A 14983-nucleotide genomic window follows, 5' to 3' on the forward strand; every position below is an offset into this window, starting at 1 on the left:
CTCAACTGTTTTGTAAACAAATAATTGTTCAGAAAAACGTAGATTGAGAATTTATGTTATGTTATAGTTCATATTCCAAAAAAATCTAATAACTCATAAACCTCTAAAATCAATCATTTGTCGGTGTCACATTTTCAAACATAAATTCGGGCCCCACAAAACACTGTACCTTGCACGCAGCAACAATGTGTGTTAGACTGTTAGCGTAACTTTAATCACAATCAACTTTTATGATATTCCTTCACACACAATCACGTTTTCTGGTTTCTCTAGCACACGGAACGAGCTCTCTCAGCTGTTGTTTCTGCAAATATGAAAACCGGCTTGCTTTCAGAATAAACGCGCATAAAGCACAAACTTCTCACCGCACAAGAAGCCCACAACACCCAACGGCCGGCGGGGCAGTCACGTTCTCCGCAAAAACTTGAAACTGGAAAAACTTTCGGCTGCTACACAAGACGTTCTCCACTGAATAAGAATCAGTTTGGTGCTTCGGAAACCTAGCAAACGTTTGCGCACTTCAGTGGCACCAGCACTATGGATGATGTGAATTCCGGGGTTTCCTTTCGTATCGTTCGGAATCGGATCCAGTCACAACTGTTGAGTCAATCGGGTGGCACAGTTTACACTGAAATGAAATCGAAAACAAAATATGAACGTATCAATAAATACGGGTGCTGCTGCGCACGGCTGGAAATGAATAATGCGAATTAGAATGCAAAATTATATCACGCGTAGTTGCATCCGTTGCAATGAACCATTTGCATCCAAAGGAGAAGGTCGCTGACGTTTTTTGCCTTGCTGTTTGTAGGCAGAAGTTCAATCGAATCGTCATCATTGCAACGTCGTACAAAGTTATTTAGACTGAGTAGGACAGTTCAAGTGGATTAAGGAACTCACTTGACTTGAATACAAATTGAATGTATAGAAATCTGCCTCCATCGCATGAATTAAGATAGATTTTATACTTTTATACTTTTGTTAAATCAATTGAAGAACGGGGCATAAATTCCAATTCTATTTACTATCTAAACCAAGCCTCAAAAATGTGCAACTAATGCAACTGGGCAGACCAGATTGTTTACGTTATTTCTCGCGCGCATTTCTAGACCAAATCTAAAGTAGATCAAGCGAACTGAGATTGCTCGCTAGATTAGATGATTGAGCGATGCTATGCGGCAACGGCTAGACAGCTCCAGTGGAGGTGTGCGAAGAACTACTTAGTTAGAAGAGCGGAAAATGGGAATCAATAGGAACTACATATGTATATTCTGTTCCTATATATCAGATGTTTAACGGGTCTCTAGCAAAGGAGTCCGGATAAGCTTTATTTTTCAATGAAGATGTTTATAAGGTCACCACAGACACCGAGAAGCATATCATTGCCAAACACATTCTTGTTCTTTTATACGCTGTAAAACAAAAAAAAACTAAAATATACAGATTTGTTTGTTAGGTGTATTTGAAGACTGAAAGCATAGGAAAGATGATTATGAATTCCCGGCTACCAATTGTTGACATTTCTTGGAATACGAGCGGCGCTTTCAAGCGCGATCTATTTAGCAAACAAGAAATGCAACTCAAACTGGAGATGTTAGCTTACTCACAATATGCATTGAGATCCATTCATATACATACGTTGAACGCTTTTTGCCAGGCACGTGCCCAAGAAAATGTGGAGGTGATTCGCTAAATGTAAACAAGTCGAAGACTTCCACTGTTTTCGACCCTTCGAATGCAAAAATGCAAAATTAAGTGGAACAGTAGTCGAAACTTTAAATTTTTGGATTGCACCAGAAATTTTCATTCGAAATGATCCTCGAAAAATAAAACTCGCCGCCATTATGAGCATTTTCACGCGGCATAATTGTCACAAACCCAGAAAGTTCTATCAGGCAGTACATGTTGGCTATTGCTTCAAACGATTACCAACAGGGAAGCTACGTTACGTTACGGTTGTCTGAAATAATCGTCGAAAGCAATGGATTTGAATTTAAATTCATCTGCTTCTTAGTCTAATGATATTTTTGCAGTAGTGATCATGGTGACCAAAAGATTCGAAAGAGAAAAAAGTTCTCGAAGCACTTGGACATGGATTTGATGTTAAAAGGAAACAGAATATAGAGCTGCGATGGAGCTATCACTACTCGTTGAATTTTTGAGGCTGAATGAAAACGCTAAGAAAAAAATGCAGATCCACGTTATGTTAATGTATACAAATGGAATGCCGGTTGAAATGCGTATATGAATGAGTAAATGTACGGTGCTTTAGTTTATTCCCGAGCAACACACTTGTTATGATCAAATTTCTGTGATTTTGATAAGAAAATTATTTTATGCTTTTTGTGGAATGTCTTTACATGTCATAAGTAGACTTCGCACAATTCCATTTAATTCACCACTTGATTGAACCTTTGACAGATATGCATTTCGACCTCAACAGTAAGGCCGTCTTCAGTATCTCGTACTTGTCTCGAGTTGGTCAAGTACGAGACACCGAAGACGGCCTTATTGCTGAGATCGAAATACGTATCTGTCACAGGTTTAATCAAGGGGTGGAATTTAATGGAATTGTGTTTTATGAGAAGTAAATTTCTGTGCCTTATGGATGATCAAATCAAGTCATATTTAAGTCGCTGCAACCAAACCCGACTTAATTGTGCGATGATAAATTGGAAGAAAAGTTGATTAAAAAAACAGATTAATCACCCTAACGGTGATCCTGCCATAAAAAAGGCAATAATAAAAGGAAAATAAAGTCACAAAAGGAAGAACTCTTACCTTTTCTGGTTGCTTGCATTCGTGCCTATCTCTCATGGGCACGGTTACAGAGGGGAAACGCATGGTATATTGTAGACCAGTGTCCTTGTGTTTTGCCTCGACATTATGCGACATTTTTTCAGACCTCCATACCAGTTATTGACATCGTACTAGTACCAAATATACCTGATTTAAATCTTGTTTTACTAGATCTATCATGGGTAAATGAAAGTTGTTCTGATTGTTTTATTCTATTTCTAGCCACAAGGCAGATCAATTCATTTTGTTTCAGTGGTGATAAAATGTTGCTGCACAATTAGTTTTCAGTATAAAAAGTACAATAAATTAGAGCTCGTTGGAAGGTGATATCGGTCATCGCGGCTGTTCTTTTGGGGAAAATGTGTTTCAGAAGAATGTTATATTCTTCCACTAGTAAATATTCTAGTACGTTCGTTGAGCAGAAATTTTGTCATCCCTTACATTTTCAAATAAGGTACTATAGATCTCTAAGTTTTTCTAAATCATTCTGAAGTTCAGATCAATACTAGACCAACATTTGAAAAGGGCGTAACAGCCAAAGTTTCAATCCTTCTGATTCTTCGTCCACATACATAGCTCTATATGTAGACGAAGAATCAGAAGGAATGAATTTTGGCTGTTACGCCCTTTCAAATGTTGGTCTAGAATAGTTCTATGAGATCAGCAAAACCTTTCATGTTATATTCTTGTCGATATGATTTCATCATTTACGGTGCCGCGTCCCGGTGCAAAATTTGTCTTTAATTTCCCATATTTTGTTGCCGCAGCATTAAAAAAAATATAACTTTTGTTACATACCCAGCTAACAATTTTGCTGGTATATTGAAGTTACAAACGGACAATGCATTCAAATATACCATCAAACAAATCGTACTGATTGCACTAAATTCCCATATACGCACCAAAGTGGAGGCCATATACATGATTGAAATAATCTTTCACATGATATACGATTTCGAAAAAAACGGATTTGTTTTTACGATCTGACCAATATTTGTTGAACACATGCAGGACGTTAAAAAAATATGTATTACGACTTCCCATAGTGATAAACGACTTTATTTTATACAAAACTTTACTAAAAATTAACCAAAATGTTTGTAGGCCAACTGTTTTTAATCATATGTTCGTTATTTTTACACCCTTATGCTATTTAATTCATATCATGGACTACCAAATTATTCAATTATCAATAACATTATATTAATAAACTGGCGATGTGTTTTCTGATATATTACAATCAGTGGCGTAGCCTGAAAAGGGGTGGGGGGGGGTGGTTTCTGAACATTATTTTTTTCGAAAAAAAAAATTCCTTCTAAAAATGTTGTCTCTGGGGGGGGGGTTATGTCCAAAACCACCCCCGTGGCTACGCCACTGATTACGATTATTCCATCGTCATCAGTTGAAAATTTAGGAGAATACGATTTGATTGAATGTTTTACATATTCAACATGGATTAATACGATACTAAACGTTGGGATATACGATCTAATTTTTATAACCATTAACAGTGTTGACAACTATCACAATTATCAGCATTTTTATACTATGCTACTTCATATTGAATATAACGAAAATATACGCATATAAACGTAAAATAAACGTAATATATTCACTTCACAGACACTTAAGTACAATATTTTGCCTTGTCCAACATTTGGTTTTTCCAGTTTTGTTTGCTTTGATAAAACATTCTCATAAAACTAAAATTTGCATGTTTCTTAATTTCTGGCACCACTGTTTTGGAATGACAAGTAAATCATAACAACATCATAAAAAAGTTTTGTTCGCAATTGAAGTAAGTGTTAACTATCAAATTCAGATAAAATGTTCGCAGTGATTCAATTCATTGAAAATAAGAAGTTCCAAGTCCTTGCGGTTCCTGTATCGTGGATTAAAAGTGGCAATATACTCTGGCCAAAACTTCCAAACGAGAAGATAGAGAACTTGCGCGTCAATGGTACGGAGTTTCATGGTGCTTCTAGGCGGATTCCTGTTATAATCGGGAAGCGGTTCCGCAATTTTGAAGCGGCTGAGAAAGCGGCCGATGAACTTGGGGGCTGTCCATAAACCACGTAGACTCTTGAGGGGGAGGGAGGGGTTTTGAAAAAGTCTACGTTAGTCTACGAAGGGGGACGGAGGGGTATACCAAAAGTCTACGCAGACTTTTTTTATTTTTTATTTTTTTTTTTGAAAACAACTTATACAGCAGCTATGTGCAAAGTTCACTATTGTTTGATTTTTTTTAGGATTTTCCAAGATTTTTTACAAGACTTTGACTCTTGAATTTCTGTAGAAAAAACTAATGAATTTTACTGATGTAATATTCTGAACAATGATTCAAAACTATATGGATTTCCCCAGAAAATTTTTCTGTGTTGAGTATTCTATAAAAACTTTCGTAAAAATTTCAAAATTTCCACTTGGATTTTATTGCAGATTCTACTAGAATATCTTTTGATTTTCGTAAGGAACTTCTTTAGAAACTACAAGTGATTCTTTAGAATTCTCACGAAAAATTATGTCGCACTTCAACGAATTCACCGAAATTTCCGCGAGAAAACCCTCACTGGAGATTTTCTGGGAAGTCCCCGAGATTTTTTTTTAATTTCGGTAATTCTTAGAAATTTTCGCGAGGAATTTTTTGGATAGATAAGCCAAATTCTTCGAAATGTCGATGGGAAATTCTTCGTATGTTTCGCGGCAATTTTTTCGGAAGTACTAATGCGAATTCTTTGGAATAATCGATGGAAAATCTGTGGAATTTCTAAAGAGGCTATTGAAAATTTTCACGAGAAATTATTTGAATTTCTCACCAAAACTCTTTGAGTTTCCGCAAAAAAAATGCAATTTTTGTGAGAAAGCCTTTGTATTTTCAGGAAAAATCATTTTAAATTTTTACGAGAAATTCACCAAAATTACAACTGAAAATTTTCTATAATTTCCACCGCAAATTATTCGGAAAAGTCTTTGGAATGTCTATAGGTTGTTTTTTAAACTTCCTCAGGAAAATTTTCTAAATCTGCAAGAACGTAGGAATCCTTTCTTAAGTTCCACGGGAAATATTTCGGAATGTTCATTTAAACTTAAAATTACCTCGGGAAATAATTCTAAATTTTCACGGAAATTTACTCGGAATAGTTTTGGAATTTAGAAGAAAATTCTTGGGATTTCAACGGATGGTTATTCAGTTTGATATTGCATGTAATTTTAAAGAAAAGCATCGGAATTTTCACGAAGAGTTCTTTGAAATTTAACCGGGAAGCTTGGAAGCTTATCCAGCGGGATCTTCTACGAAAAATTCCACGAAAAACTTATTGGAATGTAGACTTGACATTCTCGTTCAACTCGAAATTTTTCAAAATTCTGAAAATTCTTCGGGTTTCTACAAATTTGAACCGGCGTGGTGAGCTATAGGTCAGATGCGTGACAGATTTTAAGCAGTGGGGTGCCGATGCAAACGTGTCGGCAGCGGTGGTGCACACCTCTAGGAGGAGTGGGATCCAAGAGAAATTTAATTAATTGACTTTGGGATATGGTTTCAGGAGTTGAGGATTAAATTTGAATCCGATTTTGATTGTCCAATCACATATGATATTTTGTAAAATTTGGAAAAGTCTACGTAGACTTCAAGGGGTGGGGGAGGGGTTTCGGAAAAGTCTACAAAAGTCTACTAGGGGGAGGGAGGGGTTTGAAAATGTAAAATTTCGGTCTACGTGGTTTGTGGACAGCCCCTTGCCAAAAGGAAGTCTCAGATGTGGAAGGAAAGAGAAAAAAGTTGAAACCGCAGAAAAAGCCAGCACAGGCCAAAACCAAAGACTATGAAGCTATGTTTGCAGGTAAGAAAATAAAATTAAGATGGTATTCTAGTCATGCAAATCATGATATTTTCTTTGATAACAGCTATCCAACAATCATCCAATGAGAGTCGACAACATAGCCTGAAATCTTCTGTATGCGCTTCACTTGCATCGGAAATAGGATGTCAGGAAACGGATGATCCTTCCAGAGAAGACGTACAAATGAATGTACAACGGATTCCGAAGGAAACGGTAATGACATCACAGCCAATACTCACTGGTTCTCAGATGACACAACCGATACAAGCTCAACCCCAAGTAATAAAACTGGGCCCTGTAATACTGCCAGCACCATCCAGCAAATTTTTATCACAGCAACAATTCAACAATCAACAGTCGTCCCCATCAATGGTAACTCATGAGACTACCGGAGGAATTGTAGGAGCCCAAGTGCTGCCTTATCAAACAGTCGTGCAAACATCTGCTGATGCAACAATGTTCAACCACCCACCCACGTAGTCCCTAAAAGTCCCGTCCAGTTATTCAACAACATAGCGGAATAGCCACTAACGCTGTAATAATTGGTAAGTAAAACACTTTTTTTACGATATCTGATTATTTGTGCTACTGTCATGACTAGACAGTTGAACAGTAATGACATGTCCAGAACTATTCAGAGGATTGATTATCTATACATCATTTCAGACTCGTCGTCCATGCAAAAGATGCAACAGCAGCCAGAGCCTGTTTACCAGAGGCGTCGCGTCCGCATGTGCAACCTGTGCACTGCACATGTTGCAATTTTATCCCCAACATTTAAATTCTAGATAGATTTCTTGTCTATCTAATCCAAGCATATATTTGAATTATGTGCATTTGAAAGATGTTTCATGCAAATTTGACTATTAGATACATAAACGGAAAATATGCATGTTTTTTATAGGCGGCATGTGATGTGAGGCAACCAAATGCTGCGATGGGGACGCGTTATATTTTTCTCTACGATACCGAACCGACCCACCGACCGCACATGTTGTATCAACACGGAACTTTCAGCCGAGAACGTTTTGTCATGCATCATACACGCATTATTTTGTATGTGTGGATCATCTGCTCTAACTGCAATCGGCGATGTATAGGTAGTCAAAGCGTTCCTCGCAGGCAGTGCACGGTTTGGTGCCTATCGAGAACCGCTTCAAACAGCGCATGCGCGATTCGGTGAAGAGAGCGCGATCGGAACAAAATCGAAAGAGAAGAGTAAAGCGCGAGCATTTCTGTTTCTTCAAAGCGTTCCATGACGAAAGTTCCGCTTTGTATAAGCAACGCGAAGCAAAAGCGCTTTTGATATAGGTATTTGATGGGGATGGCCCGTTTACACATCCAGTAATCCTGACGACAATGTACTGTCCGATTATACTAACGCCACATTAGCTCAATTTAAACAGAAATAGTCATCTGATAATAAGCGCAATAAAACCTGTTTACAAATACGCCTATTATATTAGACATTGAAGTATCCGATAATATTAACATATTGTAAACAGACATTTCATCTTATGATGAAAATCTATATTGTCGCAGAATTAGCGAATATGAAACGGGCCAACATTTTTAAAAAATTCATTGTTAAAGGTTTTTTTTTCGAGAAATCCAATATATTTAGTTAGGGAGGGGGTAAAGTCAAATGTCAATGGTCCACACGAATTTATGATTTTTTTTATCAGCAAGTTTTCATGCTGATGGACGGAAAACATCTCGACATCTGTACAGTCCAGAATATTGATCAAAGATATAAATTGTAAATAGAATAATTATTAATTGAGAAGAGTAAAGGCTATGAACTTCATTGTTCTCTTTATTGTACAGACTTTATTTTTCTGATATGACATGCTAATTACAAATTATTATTAGAGCCTTTGCACGATTGATATATTCCTTTTCTGTATTTAAAACTTCGTCTCATTTTACGAATAAATCAGATTAGAATTGAAAGTGCCAGCTCAATAATTTCCGAATAGATATATTGCTTATTTGTCACATTGGAAACGATTCTGATGATAGTAATTTTTAATTTTACTTAAATCACTAAGCTTAGTTAAGTTTGAGTTAATTCAGAAAATAAGAAGTAGCTAAGAACCAGTTAGATGCAACAAAATAAGCAAACATATTGAGAAACGCGCTGGAAAATTATTTATTTATCATTTCCGATCCCTTTTCTGTGTTTTTCCCGAAATATTAAAATAGTGCACAGGTTGAAGAATTGATCACGCGACGCCTCTGCTGTTTACTATAATGCAGAAAACATCTTTTTTCTACCCGACGAGGCCAATTTGGAGAATCACCCAATAACAGGTAAACATTTCATTTTATTTTTTTTATTAGCTGTTGGTATATACATATCGGCATAATGCGTCCGAATTATAATCTATGGTGACGATAATGGGGGTGCTGCCCCTTAGGCTCTTCTCCTTGTATGGAAATAATGTTTTAGGAAAATTCGTCAAATGTTGGCCAAAATGTTCACTTCACCCACGTGCATACTTTATAGATGTTCCAGAACATTTTGGCCATTCAACATTTGGTAATTTCCCCTACTTATGTCATAAAGGCGTAATTAGTTGCTGATACCGTATTGAAGCTATAAGACACATATTTATTTATCTTCGTCTCTATTTGAACAAAACATAATATTAAAAACCAGATTAATCCACCTAGCGGTGATGGTGCCTTTCTCGTTCGTTCAAAAGGTTTGGAAAAATCTCAAATAACACCAATATGTGGATTGGTCTTATTTTTCATATTTGTTTATATGCATAAAAAAAATTATCGACAAACGCAATTTGTTGCAAACAAATCGGATGAGCATAAGAGCAAAAAATGGCATTTTATTTTGTAGTTTTAAAATTAGTATTTTCGCCATAACTTTTGACCCAATTGTACGATCCGGCCAAGTTTCTATAGGAAACAATGGGACAGGATTCTGCGTCGAATGCAACTTGTTGCGAGCAAATCGGTTGAGGATAAGTGCCCGAAAAATGAGTGACATTTTTTACGCGATTTTTTCGTATGAATTTGTATTTTGGCCATAACTTTCGATCCCATAGTCCGATCTGGCCAATTTCAAATAGGAAACAATGGGACAGGATTCTGCGTCGAATGCAACTTGTTGCGAGCAAATCGGTTGAGGATAAGTGCCCGTAAAATGAGTGACATTTTTTGAGTAGTTCTGCGCACACACACACACACACACACACACACACACACACACACACACACACACACACACACACACACACACACACACACACACACACACACACACACACACACACACACACACACACACACACACACACACAGAGGGCAGCAGGGACTTTGTCCAAGGGCTTGACGACCCCTCCCCATGGCCACTGCGAGTTAGACCGGGACCATCGTCCCTAACCCCTAATCCCAAGGCGTCAAGCGACCCGTGCCGAGGGGATGCATGGCCAGGGGGGTGAAATAATGAGCTAGGCCTCTAACGGAGCCTGTGGGGTACTCCACAGTAATTGTCCCTTACCGCGTCATGCTGGGCTCTGGCGTGGTGGACCTCTTTTCCCGAGCAACTCGTGGGATCAAAATGGAAAACCAAGACAATTCTTCAACTAGTGGTAGTAGTGTAGGCGACAACCCCTTCGCAAGAGGTGGGTTGTTCAGGTCTCCGCCTAGGAGGCCAGAGGCAATAGTCGGCAGCTCAGTGCGCAGCGCCAGCGTGGGTCACTTAACCTTCCTCTCGGCTAAAAAACGCCGGTAGAGGTTATTGACGGCCCATGGCTTGTGGAGGCGATGAACCGCAAACGCGATGGGCTCTCGGCCTTCGAGGTGGCGACGGAACAGCTGGACGCCATCATCGACTTTGCGTCATCGAAGCATAATATCAGTAAGGACCTCAAGAGGAGCTTGCAGAAACTTCGAAAGTCGATGTTGGACGCCAAGCTGGAAACGGCGGTCAGGACGGCCAAGTTCGAACCCGTGAAATCCATGGAGTCGAGGTCTACCCAGACTGAGGCCCAAGAATTCGCGGATTTGGGCAAGGTCGAATCGACCGAGGGCGTGCCAGCGAAGACGGTGGTGCCAAAGTCTACCAAGACTGAGGCTCAAGTATTCGCAGGCACGTCAGAATGGCTGCTCAAAGGAGCAGACACAAAAACGGGGGAGACAGTCTCCAGGGGATGAGCTCCCCGGGGGCCGCCCCAAAACGCGGAGGGTTACTACCCCGAACAAGGGTAGTGGGGCTGGGAAGCTGAACCCCGGCCAGATACCTCCAAAACCGGGGGAGGAAGGACCTGGAAAGGTCCGTCCACCCAGGAAAGACGGTGGTAAGGGGTTACGGCAGGCTGAGAGCTCTCAGCCGCCTCAGACCAGGGAAATAGAGGGGGATGACGCCTCCTGGACCTTGGTCAAGAACAAGAGGAAACCGAAGACGTCAAGGGCCGAAAAGAAGGCCCAGGCGAATGAGGGTAGCAAGAAGTCTAGGGTAGGCGCCAATCGCTCCAGGGGCGATGCCCTAGTCATCAAAACGGACGAGGCTAAGTACTCGGACGTCTTGAAGGCGATGAGGAGTGACGTCAAGCTCGGTGAACTCGGCGCCGACGTACGTCGAATAAGACGTACTCGGATGGGCGAGATGATCCTCGAGCTAAAGCGGGGCGTCTCGCAAAGGGCGCCGCCTACAAGAAGTTGGCGGAGGAAGTCCTAGGCGAGACGGTCAAGGTGAGGGCACTCACGACGGAGGTGAATCTAAGGGTTAAAGACCTGGACGAGATCACCGAAGTCGAAGAGCTCGTCACGGCACTGCGGCGACAGTGCGAAGTGGAGGCGTCCACCGCAGCCGTTCGGCTACGGAAAGGTCCGGCAGGGACACAGGTAGCATTGGTTCGGCTACCTACAGCGAACGCCTCAAGGTAGTCAAGTTAGGGAGCGTCAAGGTGGGGTGGTCGGTATGCCCTGTGGGCATATATGAGCAACCAGAAGTTTGCTTCAAGTGCCTGGAACCGGGGCACAAGCAATGGGACTGCAAAGGCCCTGACAGAAGCAAGCTCTGTCGACGCTGCGGATTGGAGGGACATAAGGCACAATGTTGCACGAACCCTCCCAACTGTTTGATCTGTTCCAGCAAAGCTGCGAACAGCAAGCACCCCATGGGGGGTTCGAAGTGCCCGGCGTTTAAGCGTGCTGCAAAATCACAGTGCAGGTAACGCAGCTAAACCTGAACCACTGTGATGCAGCCCAGCAACTGCTGTGTCAGACAGTTGCTGAATGGGGACGGATATCGCCATCATAGCAGATCCTTACCGGGTACCCGCCAGGAACGGTAATTGGGTCACCGATGGGTCTAAAATGGCGGCGATATGGACAACGGGAAATACCCAGTCCAAGAGTTGGTGTCTTCGACACACGAGGGCTTCGTCATTGCCAAAATCAACAGGGTCTTCTTCTGCAGCTGCTATGCGCCTCCTCGATGGTCGATCGAGCAGTTCGGTCGAATGCTAGATTGTTTGACGGCTAACTTGATGGGGCGTAGGCCGGTGGTGATAGCGGGGGACTTCAACGCTTGGGCCGTGGAATGGGGAAGCCGATCCACGAATCAACGGGGCAGATCCTGCTGGAATCACTGGCCATGTTGGATGTGGACTTGGCTAATGTCGGTACCAAAAGTACCTACAGCTGGAACGGTGCCCAGTCAATTATCGACGTTACGTTCTGGAGCCCTGGCCAAACGAGTAGTTCGAACTGGAGGGTAGATGATGGCTACACTCACAGCGACCACCTGGCGGTTCGCTACAGTATCGACTATACGACCAGCATTCAGCGGACGGAAGAAGGGGCGAGGCCTAGTCCTCGTATGTGGAAGACATCATACTTCGACGACGAGGTGTTTAAGGAAGCGCTCCGCCGCGAGCACAATACTCTCGGTCTGAGCGGCGAGCAGCTGGTAACAGTACTCTCGCGTGCATGCGATGCCACCATGCCTAGGAAAGTTCACCCTAGGAATGGGAGGCCACCGGCTTACTGGTGGACTCAAGCAATTGCGAACCTGCGCCGCGCCTGCCTACGGGCAAGGAGGCGGATGCAGCGAGCACGCACAGAAGAGGAGCGTGTTGAACGACGGGTGGCGTTCGTGGCTGCTAGAGCCGCTCTGAAGACTGAGATTAGATCAAGCAAAAAACTTGCTTCGAGGGCCTGTGTCAAAGTGCCAACGCGAATCCATGGGGTGACGCCTATAGGGTCGTAATGGCCAAGACACGTGGGGCGATGGCCCCTACAGAGCGGTCTCCAGAGATGCTGGAGAGGATCATCGCGGGGCTCTTTCCACGTCACGACCCAAGTCCCTGGCCTCACTTTGTGGAGCTGCCAGGGGCCAGGGTGGCCGACGAGGGAAGAGTAACTGTGGCGGAACTTGCGGGGATTGCACAGTCCCTTAGTGTAGGTAAGGCGCCAGGACCGGATGGTATTCCGAACCTGGCCATCAAAGCGGCCATTGCCGAGGCTCCCGAGGTGTTCAGATCTGTTATGCAGAGATGCCTGGACGAGGGAGTCTTCCCTGAAGCATGGAAAAGGCAGAGCTTGGTCCTATTGCCAAAAGCGGGAAAACCACCGGGGGATCCGTCGGCATATAGACCAATATGCCTGCTTGACGGGGAAGGGGAAGGTGCTCGAGAAGATCATCCTCAACAGGTTGTTGATACGCACGGAGGGTGCGGATGGTCTATCGAGTAACCAGTTTGGCTTCCGAAAGGGTAAGTCGACCGTAGACGCTATCTTGTCGGTTACCAAATCCGCGGAGATAGCTATCCAGCGTAAGAGGAGGGGAGTTCGCTATTGTGCAGTAGTGACTCTCGACGTGAGGAATGCTTTCAATAGTGCCAGTTGGGCAGCTATTGCAGATGCGCTCCTGCGTCTTGGAATTCCCGAGTACCTGTACAAGATTCTCGGAAGCTACTTCCAGAATCGAGTACTGGTATACGACACGGAGGCGGGTCGGAAGTGCGTTGACATAACCTCAGGGGTTCCGCAAGGTTCCATACTGGGTCCGGTGTTATGGAACGTCATGTACGACGGTGTCTTGAGGTTGAAGTTCCCGGTGGGCGTGGCAATCGTCGGCTTTGCTGACGATATTACGCTGGAGGTCTACGGCGAATCGATCGAAGAGGTGGAATTGACTGCAGCCCACTCGATCGCAATTGTGGAGGAGTGGATGAGTTCCAGGAAGTTAGAACTGGCTCACCACAAGACTGAGGTGGTTGTTGTTAACAACCGAAAGTCGGAGCAACAAGCGGTGCTAAGGGCAGGCAACTGCACGGTCACCTCTGAACGCTCCATCAAACTCTTGGGGGTAATGATCGACGATAAGCTCACCTTTGGTAGCCACGTCAATTACGCCTGCAAGCGTGCCTCCACAGCTATAGCGGCATTGTCCCGGATGATGTCCAATAGCTCTGCGGTTTATGCCAGCAAGCGCAAGCTTCTGGCTAGCGTTACTCTGTCCATACTGAGGTATGGGGGCCAGCTTGGGGCACGGCCCTGCGTATTAACTGCTACAGAACGAAGTTAGAAAGTACGTATAGGCTCATGTGCCTAAGAGTTGCGAGCGCATACCGTACCGTGTCGCACGATGCACTTTGCGTCATCACCGGTATGATGCCTATCGACATAGTTATCGGTGAAGACATAGAGTGCTTCGAAATGCGCGGCACGAGAGGCATCCGTAGGACTGTCAGGTTGGCCTCAATGGTCAAATGGCAGCGTGCGTGGGACAGTTCCACTAAGGGTAGATGGACACATAGGTTGATACCGGAGATAGGTACGTGGGTCAAGAGGCGCCATGGGGAAATCACTTTCCACCTGACCCAGGTCCTTACAGGCCATGGTTGCTTTAGACAGTACCTACACCGGTTTGGACACTCAGCCTCGCCCGAGTGTCCGGTGTGCGCAGGTTTAGAGGAAACGGCGGAACACGTGTTGTTCGTGTGCCCGCGTTTTCGCACAATGCGTGACCACATGCTTGCCACATGTGGTCTGGACACTACCCCGGACAACCTAGTCCGGAGGATGTGTAAAGATGAAGTTGGCTGGAACGCCGTTTTATCGGCTATCGTCCAAATTGTCTCGGAGCTACACAGAAGGTGGCGCGTGGACTCGAGGAATGGCTAGTTCAGGCGCAAATAAGAGGTGGTCCAAGGGTTCGGAGTCGGCTTCATGGGTCATACCGGTGCCCTGTGGTCGAACTCGATCCTTTTATCGAACAAGTGGCCGCGTGAAGAACAACATGGTATCGTCGCTTTCGCGGCGTCGGTCAACCGGGCGGGTTCCGAGCCCGAGGGCGGAAAGGGGTCCTCGTCAAG

General features: G+C 43.4%; 2 protein-coding genes across 2 annotated transcripts in view; one reads left to right on the forward strand and one right to left on the reverse strand.

The window, feature by feature from the left end:
• LOC134212280 (protein gustavus-like) overlaps positions 1-607 on the reverse strand; it is a 748069-nt gene extending 747462 nt beyond the window's left edge. The window contains exon 1 of the mRNA XM_062689991.1: positions 170-607. The gene's annotated coding sequence lies outside the window, so the exon portion shown is untranslated. The remainder of the gene's footprint in view (positions 1-169) is intronic.
• LOC134209746 (uncharacterized) overlaps positions 1-7118 on the forward strand; it is a 64210-nt gene extending 57092 nt beyond the window's left edge. The window contains exons 3-4 of the mRNA XM_062685761.1: positions 6531-6638; positions 6703-7118. Coding sequence (XP_062541745.1) covers positions 6531-6638; positions 6703-7118 — 524 coding nt within the window. The remainder of the gene's footprint in view (positions 1-6530; positions 6639-6702) is intronic.
• The last annotated feature ends 7865 nt before the right edge of the window (positions 7119-14983 follow it).

Source organism: Armigeres subalbatus, chromosome 2 (genome assembly GCF_024139115.2).
Source record: "Armigeres subalbatus isolate Guangzhou_Male chromosome 2, GZ_Asu_2, whole genome shotgun sequence".
NCBI classification, from domain to species: Eukaryota; Metazoa; Arthropoda; class Insecta; order Diptera; family Culicidae; genus Armigeres; species Armigeres subalbatus.